Consider the following 24444-nt stretch of genomic DNA (forward strand, 5'->3'; position numbering starts at 1 on the left):
GGGGCAGTCAACTAGATTTCCAATATTGTCCAGCTTGGCTCGTGATGTGCTCGCCATCCCAATCTCCACCGTTGCTAGTGAATCTGCCTTTAGCACAGGTGGCCGCATTCTAGATGATTTTAGGAGTTCACTCACTCCATTTATGGTTGAAGCTCTTGTTTGCACTCAAGATTGGCTTAGAAGAGGAACTCCTATCAATGTTGTAGAGAATACAGAAGAGTTGACCAAACTAGAAGAAGGTAACTATTTATTGTACTATTTATTTGTTGTTTTCAACAATGAAAAATTATTTAACATATCCATTGTTTGCTGTTTCTGTTTTCAGATATTATTCAGGAATTTAAGGACAAAGCAATTGCTGATGCACATGCTGCCAAGTCACAAATCCAAGGCAGCAAAAAGAAGATGGTTACATCCACCAACATTAGCTCCCAGCCAAGCAAGTCCTCCAAGGAAAGCAAAAACAAGAACTCATCTAAAGATAAATGACCATGTGAGCTAATATTCATTTCTTCTAGTCATATACTGCTGCCCTGCTTGCTGCAATACTGCTGCCTGCTCTGCCTTGCTTGCTGAGTTAAACACTTGAATTTAAAAATATTTAGTCAACATACATTCTATTATTTCTTACTTGTTTCAGTTTGTAAACCATTTTCAGGTTTGTTGATGTTAAGTCGTTGACGAAGGTCGAAGGGTGTTGTGGCCTACTGCTTGGCTGCTTGCATGTTGAGGAAATGAGTGGTGGCTTCGTGCCTTGCTGTTTTTAATTATTCCAAGTTTGAAACTGCTTGCTGGCTGCTGCTTTTATTTTAAAACTGTGAATTGTAGTACTGCTTGTGAGTTCTGAGCGTGAATCACTGGATTGTTAGTGATTGTTGCTTGTTCTTTGAATTTGAGAGAACCATAATATTTATGTCTTGTGCTGTTGTTTTATATTGAATTATCCCTGTTGATTGCATGAAAAATTAGGTGAAATGCTGTCAAAATTTGCTATTGAATGGGCTATTTTTTGTACATCCTGGAAGTTCGGTTCTTTCGGTTATAATCGGAACCGAACCGAAAGAACCGAACCCGAAGTTTCTCGGTTCCTAGCTTTGAAAAGAACCGAACGGTTCCTGTTTTCCAGGAACCGAAGTTCTTCAAGAACCGAAGAACCGAACCGATCGGTTCGGTTAGAACCGAACGCCCAGGGTGACTGGTCGCCGATCTCAGGATCGCGTTTGATTGCCTTTGGGCAAAGAGGGTAAAACTCAACCCCGAGAAGTGCGTGTTCGGAGTCTCTCGAGACATGCTCTTGGGCTTCATTGTCTCCCAGCGGGTCATTGAACCCAACCCTAACAAAGTGTCGGCCATCACTCGGATGGGATAGATCCGGGACCTAAAGGGGGTACAGAGGATCATGGGATGCCTGGCGTCCCTTAGCCGAATCATCTCGCGCCTCGGTGAGAAAGGCTTGCCTCTGTATCGACTCCTGAGGAAAACTGAGCGCTTCACGTGGACCCCCGAGGCTCAAGGAGCCCTCGACAGGATGAAGGCATCGCTCACTCGTGCCCCCATTCTCACACCACCCATAGACAGCGAGCACCTGTACTTGTACGTAGCTGCGACGACCCAAGTGGTCAGCGCGGTGATCGTTGTCGAAAGACAAGAGGAGGGCCATGCTCTGCCTGTCCAACGGCCGGTGTACTACATCAGCGAAGTGTTGTCCGAAACCAAGACATGCTATCCATAGATCCAGAAGCTGCTATACGCGGTGGTCTTGGCTCGGTGCAAGCTGCGCCACTACTTCGAGGCCCATCCCGTCACCGTGGTCTCATCTTTCCCACTCGGAGAAATAGTCCGCAACAGGGAAGCTGAGGGTAGAATTGCCAAGTGGTCCATGGAGCTGATGGGAGAAACTCTCACCTACGCCCCTCGCAAGACGATCAAGTCCCAAATCTTGGCCGACTTCGTCGCTGAGTGGGCGGACACTCAGTTGCCCCCACATCAAATCCAAGCTGAATGCTGGACCTTGTACTTCGACGGGTCGGTGATGAAAACCGGCGCCGGCGCTGGCCTCCTCTTCATCTCACCCCTCGGAGAGCACATGCACTACGTAATTCGCCTACGCTTCCCTGCATCCAACAACATGGCAGAATACAAGGCCCTCCTCAATGGCCTCAGCATCGCCATCGAGCTCGGTGTCAAGCGCCTCGACGTACGCGGTGACTCTCAGATTGTCATCGACCAAGTGATGAAAGAGTCTAGCTGTCACGACTCGAAGACAAGTTCGACGACTTAGAACTCAACCACATCCCGCGCAGGTACAATGAGGATGCCAACGAATTAGCCAAGATCGCGTCAGGGTGGACCACCATCACCCCGAACATCTTTGCTCGCGACATCACCAAGCCCTCCGTCGATTTCAAGGATCCGGCGGAACCGGGCCCCTCGAACGCCGAGCCCCCCCGGCAGGAACCCCTCGGCGGATGAGGCCGAGCCCATGGACACTGACTTCGAGACCTCCTCCATGGACGAGGCCGAAGCAATGGAGATCGACGAGGCCCTGCTTTTGCGAGACTGGCGCACCCAGTACCTTGACTGGATGATTCAAGGGATCCTACTCTCGGACCGCGCTCAGGCGCAGCGCCTCGCTAGGCAGGCCAAGTCCTTCGTCCTAATCGACGATGAGCTGTATAAACGCAGTCCCTCGGGTGTCTTGCAACGCTGCATCTAGATCCCCGAGGGCAAGGAACTGATCCGTGATATCCACGCCAGCATCTGCGGTCACCACGCCGCGCACCCTCGTGGGTAATGCGTTTCGTCAAAGCTTTTACTAGCCCACCGCGGTCGCCGACGCCACCGACGTTGTGCGGACCTACGAAGGTCGCCAGTTCTACACCCAAAAGATGCACCTCCCGGCCCACGCTCTGCAGACCATCCCCATCACGTAGCTGTTTGCCGTGTGGGGGCTGGACCTTGTTGGCCCACTGCAGAAGGCGCCCGGGGGTTTCACCCACTTGTTGGTGGCAATCGACAAATTCTCCAAGTGGATCGAGACTCGACCCATCGGCAAGATTAGATCCAAGCAAGCTGTTTTGTTCTTTACCGACATTGTCTTTAGGTTCGGGGTCCCAAATTCAATCATCTCCGACAACGGCACCCGGTTCACGGGCAAGAAGTTCTTGGCGTTCTGTGATAGCTACCACATATGCGTGTACTGGTCGGCTGTGGCGCACCCACAGACGAATAGGCAAGTGGAATGTGCCAATGACATGATCCTTCAAGGCCTGAAGCCAAGGATCTTCAACAAACTGAATAAGTTTGGCCGAAGGTGGCTCACAGAGCTACCATCGGTTATCTGGAGCCTGAGGACGACCCCAAGCAGAGCCACGGGCTTTATCCCGTTCTTCCTCGTCTATGGCGCTGAGGCCATGCTCTCCACGGACTAGGAGTACGGGTAACTAAGGCTCAAGGCATATCAAGAGCAGCAGAATCAGCAAGCCCGTGAGGACTCGCTGGATCAAGTGGACGAGGCTCGAGACGTGGCCCTCCTACACACTGTAGTGTTATCAGCAGTCCATGCGAAGATACCAAGCACAGAGAGTTCGACGCCGAGACCTCAACAAGGGTGACCTGGTGCTGAGGCTTTGGCAGGACAACAGGGGACGCCACAAGCTTTCCCCACCATGGGCAGGCCCATATATCATAGCCGAGGTGCTCAAGCCCGGCACGTACAAGCTGGCGAACGAAAACGGCGAAGTCTTCACCAATGCTTGAAACATACAGCATCTACGTCGCTTCTATCCTTAGAGTTGCAAGATATTTGTACATTGTTTGTACTCGTATTTACAATTTCCCAGAACAAAAAAGAAGTATGCTTTACTTGTTTATTTTTCGGGGGCTCTGATACGCACGAACACTGATGTACGCCTAGCTTTACCCCGGCAAAGCCAATCCTCCCTCGGGGGCTACTACGGGGGAACCCCCGAACGTCCCCAAAAATCGCCAACGTTTTTTCGAAAAATTTCTGTATCTAAGTTTCTCGTATACTTAGAAAGCTAGACGCAAGGCGCAAACGACTAAGGAACGGGATCGGCCGAGCTGCGGGACCGCCTACGCCTCCGGGATACGGCATCCCTACTCACCTCCCTACGCCTAAGTCATTTGTGAATGCGAACTTCCTTGCTGAAAACTATCTAAGACGCATACGAGAACATGGAAGTTAAGTAGGAAAAAGCAAAGGCTCGAATGCACAAGGCCTCGATGGGCCACACTATCGATTTACAATAACAAATTACTTACATCCAAAGGTACTATTATGACAAGTACTAACTTATTACATGGGCTCCGAGGCTCAGGCTTTCTACAGGTTATCTCCCCCCCCCATGCGGGTCTTCAACGGCATCGAATTCGGCTATAGGGGGGATGTCAGCTTCAAGCTTCCCGGCTAGAACAGTGGCAAACTCCTCGGCGGCGGCATCGGCGTCATCCATGATGGCCGGTGCAGCATCCGCATCAGCGTCGGTCGGGACCACATACCCGACGACACCCTCTTGAGGTCCATGATGTAATGCGTCGAGGCCACGGCAAGGGCTCGAAGGACACCGAGGCGGAAGGTGCTCTTGGCGTGCTCGGCGATCCAGCCACCTAGCGCTCGTAGGCGGCTGACCACCGAGCTACCAGACACAGCACCGTCCCCCTCGAGCTCCTGGCACACGCTCACAGTGGTCTGCTCCAGTTCTGCGTATTCAATCTGCGCCGCCGTGAGCGCAGTGTTGACTGCCTCCTTTGCCGCAGTATCGTCTGCCACTTTCTGCCTCAGCACTGATCAGAGGAACCAAGATAAGTTGCGATAAATTCAGATCAAACAACAACGAAATTTCGAACACTCACCCGCAATATTTTTCTGCGCCTCTTCCTGCTGGACCCGGGCGGCCTCCACCTTCTCCTTGAGGGCGGCCTCCGCTTTCCGGACGGCCCCCTCCTTTCCCTTGAGGGCTCTGCTCTTCTCCTCGAGTGTCCCGGTCAGCGTAGCGACGGTCGCCTTCTCGCGCTGGAGCTCGGCCTCCTTGCCATGGAGCTCGGCCTCCTTCTGCTCGAGCGCCGTCCTAACACGCTGCAGCTCGGCAGTCTGTGCCTCGGCCTCCTGAGCCTTCTGCTCCGCTGCGGCCCTCTAGACGTCGCGCTCGCCGGTGGTCCGCGCCAGCTCCTCCTCTAGCATGCGCTGGCGCGCTCCCAGACTGGTCAACTGGGTGTTGGCGTCGATATTCCGGAGCACCAAATCGGCGTTGTACTGCCCAAGCCAGCGCATTTAGGAGTACAGCCGGGTCAGCTCGGTGCTCTTTTTGCGTGAAATGTCCCTCAGCCACTGCAAGTGGAAGAGCGTGAGTAAAGCACACGAAAACAAAACCGAACACGAGCAATTCCCAGGGGAAGGCACTTACGTTGCTGATCTAAAAATCCATCGTTTTTTGGAGCTCCATGGTGCGGTCGAGGTGGTCCTGAATCTGAGAGCCGACCTCAAACTGCGCCTTCTAGACCACTTCCTCCTCCTGCTCACTGCGGAGAAATTCCAAGGGGACCCCGGACTAGATAATCGCCCCATGACGGGGCCCTCGAACGTCCCCGCGCTAAGTACCTCCTCGGAGGCCAACACGAACTTGGCAATCCGGTCGGCGGCACTGGCCGCAGCAACAGGGTTGATGTCCCTCGAGTCCTCGAACTCGTCGTTGCTCAGTGGTAGCTCCACCACCGGCTCCACGATCTCCGGCGCTGTTTGCGCCGTCGCCGCTGCAACAACACCCTCGTCCCCGGCCCTTGCAGGCTCCGGGACGCATGTTTCTTCCACTGCAGGCGCCCTTGGCATTGACTCCTCCTCCGTGACACCCTCGACCCCAGCCCTCGGGGGCTCGGGGGCGGGGTTCTCCTCCTCTCTTCGGCCAGCGGGGCGCTCCGGTGCGTCCCCACCAGCACCTCCTCCTGCGACTGGCTGGGCGGTGCTATCCGCGTCGCCCCGACCAGCCTTGCTTTCAATGTTCAGCCAGGCGGCGTCATCCGCGCCGCCCCGGCTGACCTCCTCCTTGGCGTTGGCTCCAGCGGCTGTTACAACGCTGCTCTGGCCGTCGTCGCCCCACTCTCCTGTGCTCGGGCCAGTTGGGCCTCTAGGGCCCCCCGAGCCATCGCCTCTCGGAGCTTTTCGGCCCCTGCCTCTAGGGCTGGGCCCACTTCGATCGGGGGCTGCGGCGCCATGTGTGGCGTTGCGCCCCCCCCCAGTCTTGAGGGCCTTTGTCGGTGCAAGCTGGGCCGCATCCCTGGCGATGGCCCCGGGGCTGGGTAATCGGGGAAGAAACGCAGAAGTGAGCAGGATTGAAGGGTCGAGTAAACGAATGCAAAGGATAAAATCAAGATCGCTTACCCTGACTTCAGCACACTGACACCTCCCGACAACTGACCGGAGGGCGCCACCCTCGGGTCGGCCTGGTGCCTCGAGGCTGTCTGCCTGGGCGTTCCCGCGCTCGCTGCGGACTCCCCGCCGCCCGTCGTGAACACGGGTGTCCTCCTACCCGTCGCCGGCGGGGGGGGGGGGGGAACCTCTACCCCGTCACGGGCAAGGACGATCTCCTGCCCCGATGCGAGCCTCACCTCACCCAGCGTCACTGTCACATCCTCGCCACTAGCCTCTCGATGGACCGGCGGGGAACCCGCGCCTGTCGCCGCCTCATCGTCGTCCGAGAAGTTGAGCTCAGCATTCGAGGAGTCCTCCTCCTCGGTGGACTCGGGCGTGGCGGGCCACGGCTTTTCCTCCGCGTGTGCAATCTTGCACGCCTTTGCGTGCTCTTCCTTCCTCTTCCTTTTCCTGGCGGCGGCCTCCTCCGCTGCATCCTTCTTCTTCTTCATCGCCTCTCCATGCAGGCGGTTGGCTTCGCGTTCCTCCGGGACCGGGGGCTTCTAGGTGTAGCCCTTGTGGCTCACCCCTTGCAAACGCAACCAAGTCAGGATCAAGGAGTGGGTAGAGGAGTAGCACAAATCGACAACGAATTGAAACTTGAACTCACCACAGAAAGGGGTCCGTCACGGGGCACATCTTGATCTCCCAGAGATCTTCTGGGTTGTCGGGGAACTCCGCCACCGCATTCTTCGCCCTCCGGGCAGCGACGTCATGGGGGAGCGGCACATTCGACGTCCTCGAGCCCGTGTACGGGGCCTCGGAGGTGAGGTCGATAATTGGCATGTTCCTCTCCGTGAGAGGAATCACCCTCTGCCAGTGAAAGTTTGCGAGGACGGCCACCGCCGTCAGCCCCTTCCTCGCCGGACGTTGCAACGTGTTGGTGAGCACCTCAAGCTTGGCCTGATGCGGTGGGGGCAATCCCCCCCCAGTTGTGGCAGCACCGCCCAAATTAATCCGGCTCAAGTGAGCTAACCATCACCCTAAAGGTAATCCCGGCTAACACGCACTTCAAACGGAGTAATCTGGCATGGCTGTCGGGTAAAGTCCCAAAGAATCCACCTGAGCGGCGATCGAACCCAAAGCTTACATGTAACCCACGCGAAGGTGAGTCCAGAGAGTACAACATTTCACAAATATATTACATTACAGAGTCTTAATTTAATTATTACAAACCAAGTTCGGGATCTCAGAAAGGTATTTGAAGTTCAAATTGAAAGTAGTTCAGAGTTCAACTGCAGCGGAAATAAAGCGAGTTCTAAATGACGATACAAGATGTCATGATGAAGCCCGTACATGACATCACTCGGCATTGTCATCGTTGGCCGGAGTCGTGTCCCATTCCACCGACCAACCAGGAGGTAAAACACATGGCCAGGTCAAACTAGCTATCTGATCTTCAAACGTATCACCTGAAAACAAAGTTGAGCCACAAACAAGACTGAGTATACTAATACTCAGCAAGGCTTATCCGACTAGGATAGATATTTAACCCTCTAACTAGACATGCAAGGCTTTTGGCTTAAGGGGTTTGTTTTTGCCGAAAAGCAACAAAGAGTAAGTCCTTATTTTCAGATTTTAGCTTTCAAGTTCTAGTTCGATTAACTATTCTACATTAGCATCTATCCAGTAGCATGCATGGTGAAAAACAATTATTTGTCATCATTCAACCATATTCCTAATCATCATTGTTCCACTTCTTACTCTATGTGGCAAAAGGGTTAAGCAGTCTCAATATCCGTGAGAGACGGACGATTCGAATCGAATTTGTTAACCTGGCCAGGCAGACCTAAACATACGCATGGGGAATGAAATCACCCACGCGACTTTTCCCCTTTTTCCCCGGGCATGGAGTGGGGAGTATGTTCCACGGCCGGTTCCATCAGGTACTTAAGCTTACCGATTATCATATTCTCGGCATGTGGTTAGTACGTTCAAATGCTTAACCACCACTACCACACACCGCGGCCTTATCCATTTTCGCTAAACAGACGGGGTATCACAAGTACAACAACCCCGCCCGTAAACCTTATATTGCAGTGTGTAGTAAGCATTCAACTCCTATGAGCATAGCCAACTAGCGACCTACACATAGTAGCATTCAAACATAGGTACTTAAGATTATGCAACTAGGGTTCCAAACAATTCCTACAAACTTAAATGCACAAGTAGATAGGAATATAAACAGTTGCATAAATTTAAAATAGATAGGACATGCTCCGGGGCTTGCCTTCCTGAGCGGAGCTAGCCTTGGGCTCTTCTAAACTCTGGTTCAGGTCTTCAGTAATTTCAGTTAGATTAACTTGAGCTTCACGCTGCTCACTCTCGGACTCCAGCACCAGCTCGTACGTACTGTCGGCGAGAGTAGTTAAATCTACATGAATGCATATGCATGAGTAGTGGTGATCGCAATAAACTTAATTTAATTCACTATAGAGTTGTAAAATATTTTCTTTACGTCTCCTTGGGCAATCGTTTATAGAGTATTGTCTAGATTAACTATTACTCATTAAGTAAGTGAGGGTTTTGTTATTTTTAGAATGATTATTTTCAAGTGCAAGCATGAAATATTCAAAATAGCTTATGGGTAAAGTTTCTGATGATGAAATTTTTATGGGGAGCCAATTACTTAAGTACAAACCAGTCATAAAATTTTCAGCTATTTTCATTGAGCATATTAATTATTAAAAATATATTAAACAACTACTTCTAGGATAAAGATTTATTTATACAGAACAAACCCTACAAGTAAAGATGCTACGATTTTTATAAAGTGCTCCTAAACATATGGTAAGTCTACTGTAAATTTTTCAGATTTAAAAGAGCAAGTAACAGAACATGATAAAAAGGACAAAGTAAAGCTACATTAACCTAGTTTAAAATCTGCAGACAGTTATAGTAAGTTTCTGGGCCTCATCTTTCACCAGCATGGTTCTATGCTCAAAATTATCCTATATAAAAATTATAAGAATTTTACATGTGAAGGAACTATTTTTCATGATTTAATGTATTTCTCGTTACCAAAAATTATTTGGACCAGTTTAACTTAACTAAAAATTTCCAAACTTTTTCTACTGTAACTATAGCATGGCATATATATACTGCAGAATTTTCAGCTGACTAAACAAAGCATAACCACTTGAATAATTAAATCTACTTAACCTAGGCATAAAACAAGATTTAAATAAACTGACAGCTAGACATGTCAAAAGTCCACGAAACTTTTGCACAAAGCCATACACCTAACATGTAACATACTGACCAAAAATAGCCAACAGCTCATGCTTGTAACTTGAGATCTAATAAAAGCTATATTTTCTTTGCATTTTAAATAAAGCAAAAACTATTGAGAAAATGAAAAAGTGCATGTAACAAAAGATGTAGATCTCTTTGCAAAGATTTCAGAACAGTTGAGTTTACATTTTTCTGATTTTTATTTGATTTTTAAACTAATTTACCAGTTCACTATTTTTTTTAAACAAAAGAAAAAGGAAACGACAACTTGCATCTAGGCTCCTGGAACAATTTGGGGGCTCACAGACATGCCCCTGGCCGGAGCTGGAATAGGAGAGGCGGCGTCGGTGGTGTTTCCCGGTGAGGGAGCTCACCGGGGGCGATGGGAAGTGGGGGAAAGGCAAGAGGAAGGCGAGAGCTAATCGGAGGCGGTCTTGTCGAGGTCGGGGGCGGCCGGGAGCGAGGTCGGCGGCGGAGCAGCGGCTCGCCGGCGGTGGCGAACAGTGGCGGCGTCGCACCAGCGGCTCTGGGCGGCGGGGAGCTTGCCGTGGAGATTCAGCGGACCACAAGGAAGCTAGTTCGGCGGTTGATTTGAGTCGGGGAGGGGCGGATCAGGCACGCCGGCGGCGCACAGGGAGCGGCGGCGCTCCGGTGGCCTGGGGGTGGTCGAGGGGTCGGGGAGCTTCACGGCGGCGAGGAGAAGCTAGCTAGTGGGTCCATTGGAGGCGAGGAAGGGCGGGGAAGGGGGCTCCACGATGGGGTGGAGCTCGGTGGCGGCAATGGTGGCCGCGGCAGCGTTCCAGGATGCGGGGAGGGGAGCGGGGGCTTGGAATGGGTTGGAATTGAGAGGGGAGGAGCGGGAACACGAGGTGGCGAAGTGAATGGGGAGAAGAGAGCTCGGTAGGAGGGGGTTCAAGGTCGGGCGGCACTGCTGGCCGTCGGCGCTCTGCGCGTCGTGGAGCCGGCGTCGCGGAGTGCCACTGAATCGAGCAGGGGCACAGTGAGTGCGGGCGAGCGCGTGAATGCGTGCGCGGGTGCAGCAGGGTGGCCGCGGAGTCCACGGCGGGAAAGGGCGCGCTGTGGCGTGGCCAGGCGGCGAGGCAGTAATGGCGCCATAGGCGCGCAGGGCGATGGTGGCGAGGGTGCCGTGCGGGCGGGCGACGCAGCGAGCTCGGCCGGGGGCGTGGGCACTCGAACGGGGTGGGAGTCAGCGGCGCGGCGTCGTCTGCGCTCGGCGGCAGTGGCGCAGTGAGTGCGCGCAGGGAGGGGGCAACAGGGAGAGCGAGAGAGAGAGAGGGGAGAGAGAAAGAGAGTGGCGAGAGAAAGAGAGAGGTCAACTGAGTTTGACTCCAAATAATTCAAATTTTTGTATTGAAACTCCAAAAAGTTTAAATGGGCACTTTCCCATTTGAGGTTTCGTTTGAAAGTTAAAAATTTGAATTCAAGTTTAAATGGAAACCCCCTAAACCCACTGTTTTTTAGGGTTTTTTTTCCAAATTTTATGTTGTAACTTGAAAAACTTTAAATACGAAAGTTGTTTGCCTTGTCAAACTCTACAACTTTTGTTTTGGGCAAAAGTTCATTTGGGCTAAGGTGTGAGAGTTGACTTTTTGGTTTATTTAAACGGATTTCGGGCTTTTTAAGTAATTGGAAATTTGGGAGGGGGGATTTAATCTTGTCGTTTCACATTAATTGCATGTTTAACCAGTGCTAAACACCGGAGGTGTTACACCGGTTCCACTTCTCCGGCCTCTCCCGGAGCACCTTGTTGGTGAACGCCGGGAGCCGGTTGCCGAAGTTGCGCAGGTAGAACCACCCCCGGGACCACCTGGCGTTGTTTGTCGTCATCTTGCTGGGGATGTACAGGTGCGACCTGTACCCGTGCACATGAAGCATGAGGCCGTCGGCGCGAGCGTACCTCTTTGGCTGGCCCCGCACGTCCTTGACGAAGAGCTCACCGCGGAACAGGTGGATCCACATATCCCAGTGCGCTTCAATTCCCAGATACTCCTCGCAGACGGCGACGAAGACCGCGGCCTGCGAGATGGAGTTGGGGCTGAAGTTGTGCAGCTCCACTCCGTAGTATTCGCACAACGCCCGCTTGAATCTGCCGACGGGAACGCTGAATCCCCGCTCGTGGAGCCGCACGAGGCTCACGACGTAGCCATCGGGGGGATTCGGCTTGGTCTCCTCTGGCCACGGGGGAATCCACGCCGGCCGCTCCGAGTTGTTATTCATTGGAAGCAGCCTCACCGCGACTAGCTGCTCCAAAACCACCACGGTGGCGGTGGACTTCCCCCACGGCAACGGCTCCTGGACATCCGACATCACTTCGAACCGCCGGGGAATGCGGGAAGGCAAGCTCTACGATGGCTAAGGTGCGTTCTTGCTCTCTCGTTCTTCCTCCTCTCGCTCTCGGCTCTGGGCTCAGGATGCAGGGGAGGCGGAGAAGGCAGGGGAGACGAAGGCAAAGTGGCCAGGTGAGCCCAAACAATCCCCCATTCCTCGCTTTTATCCGTCAAGACGGGCGGATCCGCCGCCGCAGCCCGAATCCATCGCATTGAATGCAGTAGATTTTGCTGTCACCGACAGTTGGGCCCCACGACCGCGGAGTCTCCCACGCACGCACTCAGCGATAATTATGGCGCAGTAACCGACGGGCGCGGCGCGACTGTAGCACTGTTCCATCCATCAGCCGCCGCCCACGCCTCTTCGCCTACCCGAGGCAGCCGCCTGAAAAGGCGCGCCCCGCACCGCACTACGCGTACTGGGCCACGTAGACCACGACTAGTGGGAGACCTTTACGAGCACTTTATGTGACGTGTCCACGGACCACGAGTCGACCCTTATCGGATGTGGCACGGACGTCCACTTGAACCACCCGATAATAGCTCACTGAAGCAGCCATAGCTCGTGGCCCGGGCATGGGTAGCATGGTGCGCTTCACCCTCCCCCCCCCCCCCCCGCTGAAGGGCGACGAGGGTCGTAAAAAAAGTCGAGGATCCCCTGAATGCCTTCATGCAGGCCAGGGCTCAGCGGCTCCTTGCACACCACGGCTCAGACTGCACCCTCGAGTGGATCGACAAATGTCGATTGTGAAGTTCCATGCGTTTAGACAAACCCCCCACTTTTAACGCGCGCCTACCAGATGGTTCGACGGGACTCTGAGTCGCTGCGCCAGCACGAAAAATGCCGAGGTCGTCTGAAAGGAATGCCGATACCAGCTGAAAAGTAAGCTGAGCAGTGTCCTCAGTAAAGCAACCAAATAGGGCGACGTTTATAGACCATGGACGAGTGCAAACACTCCCCCAAGGCCTCGGGGGCTACACCCACGGGTGCGCTAACGCGCCCCCACGAAGGAAACTTCGCACATTCGAGGATCAAAATCCTCTGCAGGCCTGCTCGAATGCCCTCAGCAGCACGACGGCGACATTCCCAGCGGCGGCACATGGTGCTCGAGGCGACTATGATCTGCATAGGCAACTCGGAGTGGCCACCTCACTGTTTCTCCTGCGACGAACCCCGATCCCGGACTAGACTCCTCTAACAGTGCTCCCCGGAGCACCGTTGGACCCCCGCCGGGCAAACCAACACCACCGCGGTCAGTACCCGAGTCACACCCTCGAAGGGTTAGGCCTCTGCAGGGCTGATGCCCACCTTTACACCCTCGGTCATCCTCTTCGCGAAGAAGTAGGAGACTTCATTGCCCCTTGAAAATAAAGAATACAAAGAGTTACCGGCTCAAAGCCATTGAAAAGTACAAACACATTTCCACCTGCGTGGCAATTTTCCCTGTCTTGGGGAAGAGCGAGCGCCGATGAAGAGCACCGAGTCTTTGGCCGACATTGCGACCAGGCTGCTCGGGATTGCAAGGAGCATCCCCTAGACCGCATGGGTCCGAAGGGATGCCCTTCTCGCAAGATTTCTTCTAACTTCTCCTCCACCGAAGACCTTGCGGGGGGCCAAGCTGGCAGACAGCACCCTCTATGCCACCTCCCCGAGGGCGACATTGTCGCCAGGCAGGTCGATGTGAAGAACGGCCGCCAAGCCTGGCTTCGACGCCAAGGTCAGGCGTCTCAACGCCCCTTCAGGCTGAGGGACAACGCAGAAGCAGGACCCCACAGGCCCCATGTTCTTCTGCTAATTCCACTGAAGCTGAGGGACGGTGAGCACGCCCTCTCCAGCATTCCCCCGCCGCTCACAAGCATTCTTCTAGCATCAAAGCCTAAAGAAGCCATGCCACCCCGTTCGGGGGTCGGCCGTGAAAGACAAAGGGACACATTACGAGACTTAAGCGAAGCTAGCAGTAAGAGCAGGGAAGTTGGAGAGGAGAAGGAGTCCCACGACCCCTATTTATAGCTGCATCGGGCGCCAAGCTTTAAGCCTGTCGCAGGGGGAAGGCTTGGACCACCCGTGACGGTGCGGCACCCCACGAGCGAAAGATGTCCTCGGTTATCATGCCGAGACGTGACCAGACAGGGCAAAGCTGAGCCCCTGGACGCTGAGCAGCGCAGCATCGGCGCTGGCCGACTGCCCTCAAACGGCGCGTCGCAAGGCAACCAGGGAAAGCAGGGCTGAGACCCTGCACGCGGGACAGCGCGGCATTAGCACCAGCTGCAGAGCAGCAGGCGCCATCATGACCCTGGCCTGCTCAGCACGCTGACGCGTCTCGTCACCAAAACAAAATAAGAAAGGGCGCGCGCCTCAGAGTACTTTTTTCTACAGGTGTACTACCCCAACCGACGAGTTGTCACGTCCACCAGGCAAGCACCCGGATGCGCCCGGCAGGAACGCAACGCCGATCGATCACATCAAGGGGTAAAATTGCCAAATACCCTTTGGCCGAATCCCCTGACTCGACCAAAGGCTCGGGAGCTACTGCCGGGTGCCATGATTAGGGTCACCCTAACCAGGGGACTAAAATCGCCCTAAAAAGGCAAACACATGTTAGGCAACCGGGCTGTCGTGGCTCTAGAAGGAGGGCCACAGCCGGGTGGCGTAGTGCACCCGCCTAGCCCCGAAGGGTGGTTACCCGGGGAAGTGCAAGCTATTTCTCGGATCTACTCAAGGAGCAAGAACACAAGAACACTCGAGAATTTAGAGTGGTTCGGGCCGCCGGAGCGTAATACCCTACGTCCACTTAGAGTTGTATTGCACTTGGATCTGTGGATGAATCTATCCTATCCCCACTCAGTCTCCCCCCTTCTCTAACGGGCGTCTCCCTTTTATAGAGCAAGGAGGACGCGTACACATGCGTTGGCCCCCGATAGGTGGGCCCAACAAGGATGTATACTAAACTAAAGGTGCTACAGTGATGGAGAATATCTTGCCGGATACGCTTCTCCGTCCTATAGACTCTCTGACCGAGGGGGTCTTCTCCTTTCCCATCGGTGAGGCGCCCGTTGAGGTAGTGTAGGTTGCGGCGTAGACTGTTGGGTTTACAGCGTAGCCGTTATGATACTCCGTCGCCGAGTTGTCGTGTCTAACTGGCGTAGCAGACTGACGCGTGTGGCGTAAGTGGCGCCAGCGGCTGTACTGTGCACCTTGGTAACGCGCGACCAACAGTACAGCCTGGCAAAAGTCTCCTCGGGCTCTGCTGCGGCAGAGCACTTCTGAACCACCCGCATTGAATGCAGTAGGTGGGCAAGTCTTCCAGAGGAAGCTTGGCAGCCGCTGTAGCGAAAATGGCCTCTCATGCCATATTTCAATATAATGTTTTGGCGATTGATGACACACACAACACTTGGACTAATATGATTGTCAAGATAAACATTCCCAGACTTTTAGGTTCAAGTGATGACAAAGAGAAAATAGGCGCAGCTAGGCCCGAAGGGCCACCCCTACGGGGGTTCCGCTACCCGGTTAGCGGACGGGGGTCAAGGGGGAGCCGCCCCTCTTCGGTCCAAAGGACAAGAATCGAAGAGACTGTGAAGAAATTCAATACACCGGTTGAACCGATGTTAAGGAAAAGACACACGCCGGTGTAATTGTCCAGAAGCTGGAAACTGAAGATACACTCACCGGATTAACCGACGTTGAAGAAAATGCATACGTCGGTGCATTGCCAAACGAAGACCGATGAAAATACATACACCGGTTGAACCGACGATGCATCGGTCAATTGCATCGGTTCAGTTGTCCAGAGAGGTGGTTTTTGGAGGAACGTGAAGAAGTTACACTCACCGGTTAAACCGACGCTAATATTACATACACCGATTGATTACATCGGTTAAACCGGCGATACACCGGTTAATTGCTAACGGCTAGTTTTTTCAAGTGGCAGTTTACATACACCGGTTGAACCGATGATGGCTTTTGAGGTACGTCGGATTAACCGGCGTTAAGCACATTTCTGGCAGCTTTTCTCCAACGGCTATTTTTGCTTGTGCTGCCTATATATACCCCCAAGGCCGGGTCATTTGACAGTGCTGGAGTTCAAGGAAGTATACAAGAGCTAAAGATCATCTCCAACCACCATAGAGCTTCATTGTACATCATATAGGCTTAAGCACACTTGTGAGAGTGCTTAGTGCTTGTTTAGGCTTAGTTCTTGAGAGAACTAGCTTGAGAGAAAGCCTTGCTGCGGCAAGCACCTTGTGTACTCGTCGTGTGACCCTCCGACTTGGTGTGGAGTGGCAACGACACTTTGTGCGGGGAAGGAGGCCCCTACTTGGTGTTAAAGCTCCAAGATAGTGAAGACGGTGCCGTGGTGACGCTTCGAGATAGACGGTGGCGATGACCTCGTCTTTGTGACTTGGCGTCACTTAGCCTTTGCTTGTCGGGAGCCTTGGAGGCGTGGCAAGACGGTGATCAAGCGAAGAGACTCGGCATCACACTTGTTCTTTGTGAGCAAGTGGCCGTGGACGTAGGGAGGGACTTTGGTGTCCTAACCGAACCACGTTAAATCGTGTGTCTTGGTGTCTTCACGGGAGTTTGCATATCCTCTCCCTTACCGCTTTACTTACCGCATTACGTTTCCGCATTTACTCTTTCTTGCTTACCTTTACTTTCCTAGTTAGTTTGATTAGGATTGGCTATAGGTTGCAAGTCTTTTGGGGTAAGTAGAGGGTAGCATAGATAAACCTTAGTCATAACTAGCATGTGTAGGACGTGTTAGGTTTATCTTATGCAATTAGATTGAGCCCTAGGTTAAAAAGCATTTAGCGACCCTATTCACCCCCCTCCCCCTCTAGGGTCGGACACCCCGGTGATCCTTACAGCCGCGCGCGTACCTGCGCCTGCGGACACATGGCGGCTCCGGACCCCCTTAGGCGGGGTGTCTGTTCCCTCCCTTCTGAGGGGTCCGGATAGCATATGGGGTCCGGAGCCGGCAGGGGTCCGGGACTCCCTGGGAGGTCCAGGGGCCCCAGCCGTTTTGGCTGAGGGCTACCTCCTCCGGGCTATGTGGCGTCACCGGACCCTCCCCAAGCGGGGAGCGGGTCCGGGGCTGTCCTGCCGGGAGAGCAGGGATCAGGACCACATGGGTCCGGCTGCTCGGCCGTCAGGGCGTAGTTAAGGATAACTACGAGGCTTTTGCCTAGACACAGCAAGAGGGGGTACCCCAGTCCTGGGGTACCGACAGTGGCCCCCGGGCCCACCTCGGGAGAGGTACGAACCCGTGGGTGGGACCACCACCATGATGTGTTTCCACGCAACTTGGCTGTGTCGGTATGCTCATGTCGAGAGCGGGTGCTCCGGACCCCTTTAAGGCCGTAGCGCTTGTTGACAGGTTCAGGTACTAGAGTGCGCTCTCCGTAGAGTGGCGAAGGTGCAGGCTTAGGGTACGGAACCGAGCTAAGCGGCTGCACGGATCTTGATCTGGCTCTAGGCGACCGTGGCGAGCGGTCTCCGCCGGAGCGGGCCACCGGAGTGGACTTGGAGCAACCGTGGTGAGCGGTCTCCGCCGGAGCGGGCCACCGGAGTGGACTTGGAGCGACCGTGGCGAGCGGTCTCCGCCGGAGCGGGCCACCGGAGTGGACTTGGAGCGACCGTGGAGCGTTGTTGACGATCCCGTGAATTACACCACCGGACCTTGCAGCAAGGTGTAGGAAACCAGGCCTTATACTAGAAGGGAGCCCGGGACCTCTTTGGACTGCAGTCTCGGATACTAGGGGACTCGTAACAGGGCAGTGAAGTATGTAGGCTTAGGGTACATTACTAGGTTAAGCTATGCAGAGCTTCTCTACCCCAGGATATGAGCACCACTTCTCCTGAGCAGGTCCTAGAGGTCCGAACTGCACTCCAGCTAGAAGGGGTGTCCCTACCTGACCACAAGCCAACAACTCAATTTGGATTGTTAGCGATAAAAGAAAAGACTCTGGAAGGAAGAAAACATGCACGCTGAACGGCAAGTACTATCAGGTTAATGTAAAGATAGGACTGAGAAAGCAAATCCCCTTCATTGCTTGATTCGTGGTGTACATCAGAGGTCGGGATTACGAGGGAGGACCTCTACCACTCTGGACCACTTGCTGGTGTCGCCTGTTTGTGCGATGAAGCCGGAGGTCGGGTTTACAAGGGCGGACCTTTACCGCTCTGGACCACACATAGGCACCGAATCATTACAAAGGAGAAACACACTTAATCCTATCTAGTGATAACCTACAATCGCTGCCATTCGTAAGGCATGCACTTCCCGGCCGAAGTGGAACAACCACCTTGGGGGTTCTTCATGATCGTCGGAGGCGAAGGCGTCCTGGGTGTGCTTGCACATCATCATCCAGCATCACCTCGGGAGCTCGCAGGGCTCTTCCCAGCACAAGAATTGTCCCATATTCAGATACCATGAGGACAAACTCTTTGGCTTTGAATGGGAGTGGCCCAACCGTCTTCGTCTGTCGCCGGAAGCCAGCCCGATGACCGCTCGTCATGAGCTGGGTGCTCGTTTGGATGAGCACGAAGCGTGGAGAAGGGCGGTCGTTCGCCGGCTCGACCTTGGTGCTGGTTCAGGGGCCCCGTGCCTTGCGGTGGGGGCTGACGCCTGTCTGCAGCAGCTCCAAGGGAGGCTTGCGCCAGGCGAGGGAGAAGGCGACAGACATCCTTCCGGCTCCAGGCTCCATCTTGAGAGGAAACCTCGAGCCAACATCGTGCCACCGCAGGAGACCCCGGGTGGTTGCTTGAGAGAAAACCTTGAGCCGACGCTATGGTGTCGCAGGGTGATGTGAAGCAGGCGCCAGCTCTGAGGTGTCGCTGTGGTGACGCATAGCAGGCGCCGCTACCGTGCACCACTGCACCGAGGGCATTGCTGCCTCGGTGTCAGGGCATGCGGCGTAGGTGACGCCGCGCTACCCTTCATCTTCTCATCTTCGTTGCAGAGGATAAGCTCAACCTCAGAAGCAGGAGATGAGCGAAGATCCGGCCAATGCTTGCGCGATCCCCACGGGCGGCGCCAAATGTCGTGGCTCTAGAAGGAGGGCCATAGCCGGGTGGCGTAGTGCACCCGCCTAGCCCCGAATGGTGGTTACCCGGGGAAGTGCAAGCTATTTCTCGGATCTACTCATGGAGCAAGAACACAAGAACACTCGAGAATTTAAAGTGGTTCGGGCCGCCGGAGCGTAATACCCTACGTCCACTTAGAGTTGTATTGCACTTTGGATCTGTGGATGAATCTATCCTCTCCCCACTCAGTCTCCCCCCCCTTCTCTAACGGGCGTCTCCCTTTTATAGAGCAAGGAGGACGCGTACACAGGCGTTGGCCCCCGACAGGTGGGCCCAACAAGGATGTATACTAAACTAAAGGTGCTACAGTGATGGAGAATCTCTTGCCGGATACGCTTCTCCGTCCTGTAGACTCTCTGACCGAGGGGGTCTTCTCCTTTCCCATCGGTGAGGCGCCCGTTGAGGCAGTGTAGGTTGCGGCGTAGACTGTCGGGTCTACCGCGTAGCCGTTATGATACTCCGTCGCCGAGTTGTCGTGTCTAACTGGCGTAGCAGACTGACGCGCGTGGCATAAGTGGCGCCAGCGGCTGTACTGTGCACCTTGGTAACGCGTGACCAACAGTACAGCCTGGCAAAAGTCTCCTCGGGCTCTGCTGCGGCAGAGCACTTCTGAACCACCCGCATTGAATACGGTAGGTGGGCAAGTCTTCCAGAGGAAGCTTGGCAGCCGCGCGCATACCTGCGCCTGCGGACACGTGGCGGCTCCGGACCCCCCTAGGCGGGGTGTCTGTTCCCTCCCTGCTGAGGGGTCCGGATAGCATATGGGGTCCGGAGCTGGCAGGGGTCCGGGACTCCCTGGTTGGTCCGGGGGCCCCAGCCGTTTTGGCTGAGGACTACCTCTTCCGGGCTACGTGGCGTCACCGGACTCTCCCCAAGCGGGGAGCGGGTCCGGGGCCGTCCTGCCGAGAGAGCAGGGCTCAGGACCACATGGGTCCGGCTGCTCGGCCGTCAGGGCGTAGTTAAGGATAACTACGAGGCTTTTGCCTAGACACAGCAAGAGGGGGTACCCCAATCCTGGGGTACCGACAGGCCTACAACCTCCTTTCAATCCGGAAGAAAGGAAATGACTCATAGAACCCTAATACGCGGCCCACGTACACAATATGGCCCATCCGCACCACCCTCGAACCCGCCGAGACCCTCGACCGCACCCCGCGTCTCCGCCTCGCTCAAGGGTAGCGAGCCTGCCCTCGAGAGAGCAGATCGACTCCGCCTCGCTCGAGGCCACCCCTCGACAGGAAGGACAAACGGCCCTTCCGCTCACCCGCCCGCCGTACGGAGGCATTAAATTCCAACCACTCCTCCGCAGCATCCGGGTCGGACGGCGTCAGGCAGCCACTCCGCGCAGTGGCTGTGACCGGAGTCCCGTCCGCCAACTCCGGTCACTACTCCGCCATTCCGGACGTTGAGGCGACACTGTGGGAACCTGCGACGCAGTGCAAGACGTGCTCGGCACTGCTCCAGCTACTGTACTACCAACTCCTCATAACTCCTTCAAACTTCCCCCTCCGCGGAGCCCTCGAACGGCATGGGCATGACCCTCGGAAGCGGCTCCGGCCTTGACCAGGACAAGACCCTGGCCTGCAGGACCCTCAGAACGTCGCCACGCTACGCCTGGAGGACAGTACCCCCTACAGCAACGACCATGCCGCCCGCTGGAGCTACAAGGACGCCGACCGATCTCCGCAAGGCCAAGGATGATGCCCAGGACAACTGCCACGCCAGACGCCATACCCCGCAGTATACTTTCTACAGTGCTCGATCACTGCACCCCCGCGATTCGGGGAGAAGACGACGACTTCCACGATCTCCTGTGCATGCACACCGCCCCTCCTTGTGTTTATAAAAAGGGGAGGCGGGCTTTATCTTGGGGGATGGATCCATTCGGTAGAACATAACACTCAGCACCACTCACAGAGCACATACGCTCTTCTGAGCCCTGATATTGGCATTCGCCTCAATCAACTCCCCCTCTATCAGAGACCTGGGAGCTTTCCTCCCTCTCTCGCCTCGCTTGTACCTCCTACTACAGGCACTACCGGTGCAAGACAGTACAGTGCTCTCACACACCCCTTTGCTGGACGTACGGCCCCGCAGCCGGAACCAGAATAAACCCGTGCGTGACTGTGTTGCCTCTTGCATCAACTATCTGGGACGAGGAACACGTAGCATCATCACTTGTTGGGTCCGGACCGCCGGATCAGGACACCAACACTCCCGGAGGCGGCTTCACCGGTCGTGCCGCTTATCCAGCGAATCCGCTCACGTAGCCCGGCCGCCGCTCGCCAACCACGCATCTGACCAGCGCTCGCCCCCAGCTCGCCGGCGGCGGGGCACCATCAGTGCTCCGTGTCTTCGTGCCATGGATGGTGCTCATCAAGAGAAGAGAAGAGGAGGAATAAGGAGATGACATGTGGGGCCCGCAAGTTGATAGGAGAGAAGGGCTTCAATACAACATATGTATTTATATACACTTGCAACTGGGTCTAGATTATCTCCATACGTGTTCTATGTCATTTTTGTGAGAAATAAAAAATTGTAATGGTATGTTTCGAAATAGATGAATAGTAATGACATGTCAACAAACTTTGAAAATTGTAATGTTATGGATAAAAAAAAAAACCCATTAGGCTATTGGTGCTTGCCGGAAGCTTCGAGAGGGAGGCTTACGCATTCCCTATTACCGCCCCGACCCACGAGCCCAAAACCCAATTTCGCTTCCCCAATCGATCGCCCAGGGTTTCGTCCGCCGCTCGTCAGATCCGCTTCCTCTTCCTCCTCGTCTCAGGTACGGTGAATCCGTGCCGTGGGCAGAGGAAACCCATATAACTCGATTGTTGTTCGACCGGTCCGTCTGAGTGAATCCGTGTTCATCGGCTCCGCTCTGGGTTCTCGGCTGCAGGCGCCTTTGTTGGACCCCATCCCCATGGCGGCGGCGCTCGCGGTGACGGACGAGGTGGCGCTGCCGATCCGGGCGGTGGGGGATCTGGTGGCAGCCGCCGATGTCTCGCGGGAGGAGGTGGCCGTCATCACCCAGTGCGCGTCGCTTGGTGAGCCTCTTACCGTCTTGCCCCCTTCCTCTTTCTTTTTTGCTTCCCTGCATGTTACAGATAGGTAGCCTCGCCTGCCGTTGATCCCTTCAGAATAGCGAGGTACATGTTTTGCAATCGAATTGGAATAGGCATTAAGAGCATTTGGACGTCTTGCCCCAGCTTTATGTTGATAAAGATCGAAGTTCTTGTACGCTTCACATAGCGAGCTTTGTGGTACGGTTTTGTTGCAAGGGGTGCATTTCTGCAATCAGTTTGGATTACACATGCAGTTCTTAGGGTTTTCAAATTTTAATTGGAATTAGGTCATCAGCTATACTGCTGTCAGTATTCTGGAAAGTGTAGGCAAGAGGTGCCGTTTTTTGGATATATGTAATGACTAATTCTCAGGATATTGCAGTAACTTAAGAGATGTGGAGGTGCAGTCGGTTGATCCTAATTTTGGGGCCTATAATGTTTATTCCACTGGTATCCTGCTCTCTGTTGCGTATATGTAGACGTGAAGAAAGTTAGGACAACGTGAAAACGAATTGTTTTTTAGCCATTGACTCTGCATCCAAGTTCGTGCAACAATGAGCTTCATGGCTAAGAATTTGAGCTGGTGTCTTTTTGTATGCACGAGCTGGGCTAGTACTTCTAATTTTGGGAATCCGTATTTAGATGCTTAATAAATATTCGAATTTTTCGTTTTTGTAATGCTTGGGTATGTCATATCTTTGTTGAACTTTGGTTTATTCATAAACCTGCTATCTAACTATTATGTTTATGTGGAACAGGTGGGAAGTTGCCTTTTGAAGATGGATCAGTTGGTGCTGTTCTTGCTGTCATTAAAAATATGGAAAGCTTGAGGGAACAGTTGGTTGCTGAGATTAACCGGGTGCTGAAAGCTGGCGGAAGAGTACTGGTGCAGAGCTCTGCACCCTCCTCCAGTCAGAAGGTAACTTGTTTGAATACATCTTACTGACAGCCTTTCCCTTGTGCTGTATATAGAGTTTCCTAATTTTATGAATGTCTCGTCAGCCAAACACTGATATTGAGCGCAAGCTACTGATGGGGGGATTTGTTGAAGTGCAAGCATCTGCTTCAAGCTCTCAGGATACTGTGCAGTCTGTCACTGTGAGTGGTCTAAATTCTTGTATTGGTGCCTGTTCATGTTGTTGTGTAGGCTTTAATTTTGATGCTAACTTTAACCACGTATATAGGTTAAGGCAAAGAAGGCCAGCTGGAGCGTGGGTTCTTCTTTCCCCCTTAAGAAAGCAACAAAGGCCCTTCCTAAGATTCAAATTGATGATGACTCTGAACTTATAGATGAAGACAGCCTCTTGACTGAGGAGGACCTGAAGAAACCACAACTTCCAGTTGGTACAGTCATAAACCCTTCAACCTATTTTGATATCTGTAAAGGTATTCAATTCAAGTTTAGGTGCTAAAACTTCCTCTTGGGTTTCACCAGTTGGGGATTGTGAAGTGGGGGCAACAAGGAAGGCATGCAAGAACTGTAGTTGTGGCAGGGCTGAGGCTGAGGCAAAAGTAGAGAAGCTAGAGCTCACTGCCGAGCAGATCAACAATCCTCAGTCAGCTTGTGGCAGTGTAAGTACTGCTTCCAGAATTACAGTGCCATTAGTTCTTTCTTGTGTAGAATCCATCGTATGCAGCAACGATCACCTGGGTTACTGATATATTGCCTCTGGTTATCTCCGTGCATGATTCTTGCAGTGTGGGTTGGGTGATGCCTTTCGATGTGGTACCTGTCCGTACAGAGGTCTCCCTCCTTTCAAGCCTGGAGAGAAGGTAACGAGTTGTATTTCCCTTCCCTAAATTACAGATTATCGAGGAGATCAAAGATGTCAATTGTACGTAGTCTGTATGCTGATTTGTAGTGCCAGATGCTCACTAGTGCTTTCTCCAATCGTGGCAGGTTTCCTTGTCTGGCAACTTCCTTGCTGCAGACATATGATGGTGTCAGGTACAAGCGAACATGGACAAGGGCAGGACATAGGAATTACCTTGGTCATTTTGTTGGTTTCGTCCGGACGTTAAGTTGAGGATACCTTGGTCATTTTGTTTGTTCTTCTGAACGTTATAAGTTGATGGTTAAGTAGTGATGCTCATAGGAAGAACAATCGAAATGAAATAGCCCTATTAGCCTGTATGGCTGTATGTGTGCGTGTAACTCGAGTTCGATCTCTTTGTATCCACATGTGTGCTCATTGTTTGATCTTTGATATTAAGCCATTGGCTGGCGGCATATCTATATCTATCAATCAATCAATTTTATCTAAAGTTGTTAAGTGT

General features: G+C 53.5%; 1 protein-coding gene across 1 annotated transcript; it reads left to right on the forward strand.

Annotated features, from left to right (window-relative positions):
- The first annotated feature begins 21722 nt into the window (after positions 1 to 21722).
- On the forward strand, positions 21723 to 24440 carry LOC120681618 (anamorsin homolog). Its single transcript, XM_039963192.1, has 8 exons — positions 21723 to 21887; positions 22002 to 22149; positions 22926 to 23086; positions 23170 to 23265; positions 23352 to 23511; positions 23603 to 23739; positions 23866 to 23940; positions 24068 to 24440. Exons 2-8 carry the CDS (start codon positions 22026 to 22028, stop codon positions 24104 to 24106), a joined length of 792 nt encoding a protein of 263 aa, XP_039819126.1. The 5' UTR covers positions 21723 to 21887; positions 22002 to 22025; the 3' UTR covers positions 24107 to 24440.
- Positions 24441 to 24444: the final 4 nt, after the last annotated feature.

The sequence above is a fragment of the Panicum virgatum genome, chromosome 7N (assembly GCF_016808335.1).
Source record: "Panicum virgatum strain AP13 chromosome 7N, P.virgatum_v5, whole genome shotgun sequence".
Classification (NCBI taxonomy): Eukaryota; Viridiplantae; Streptophyta; class Magnoliopsida; order Poales; family Poaceae; genus Panicum; species Panicum virgatum.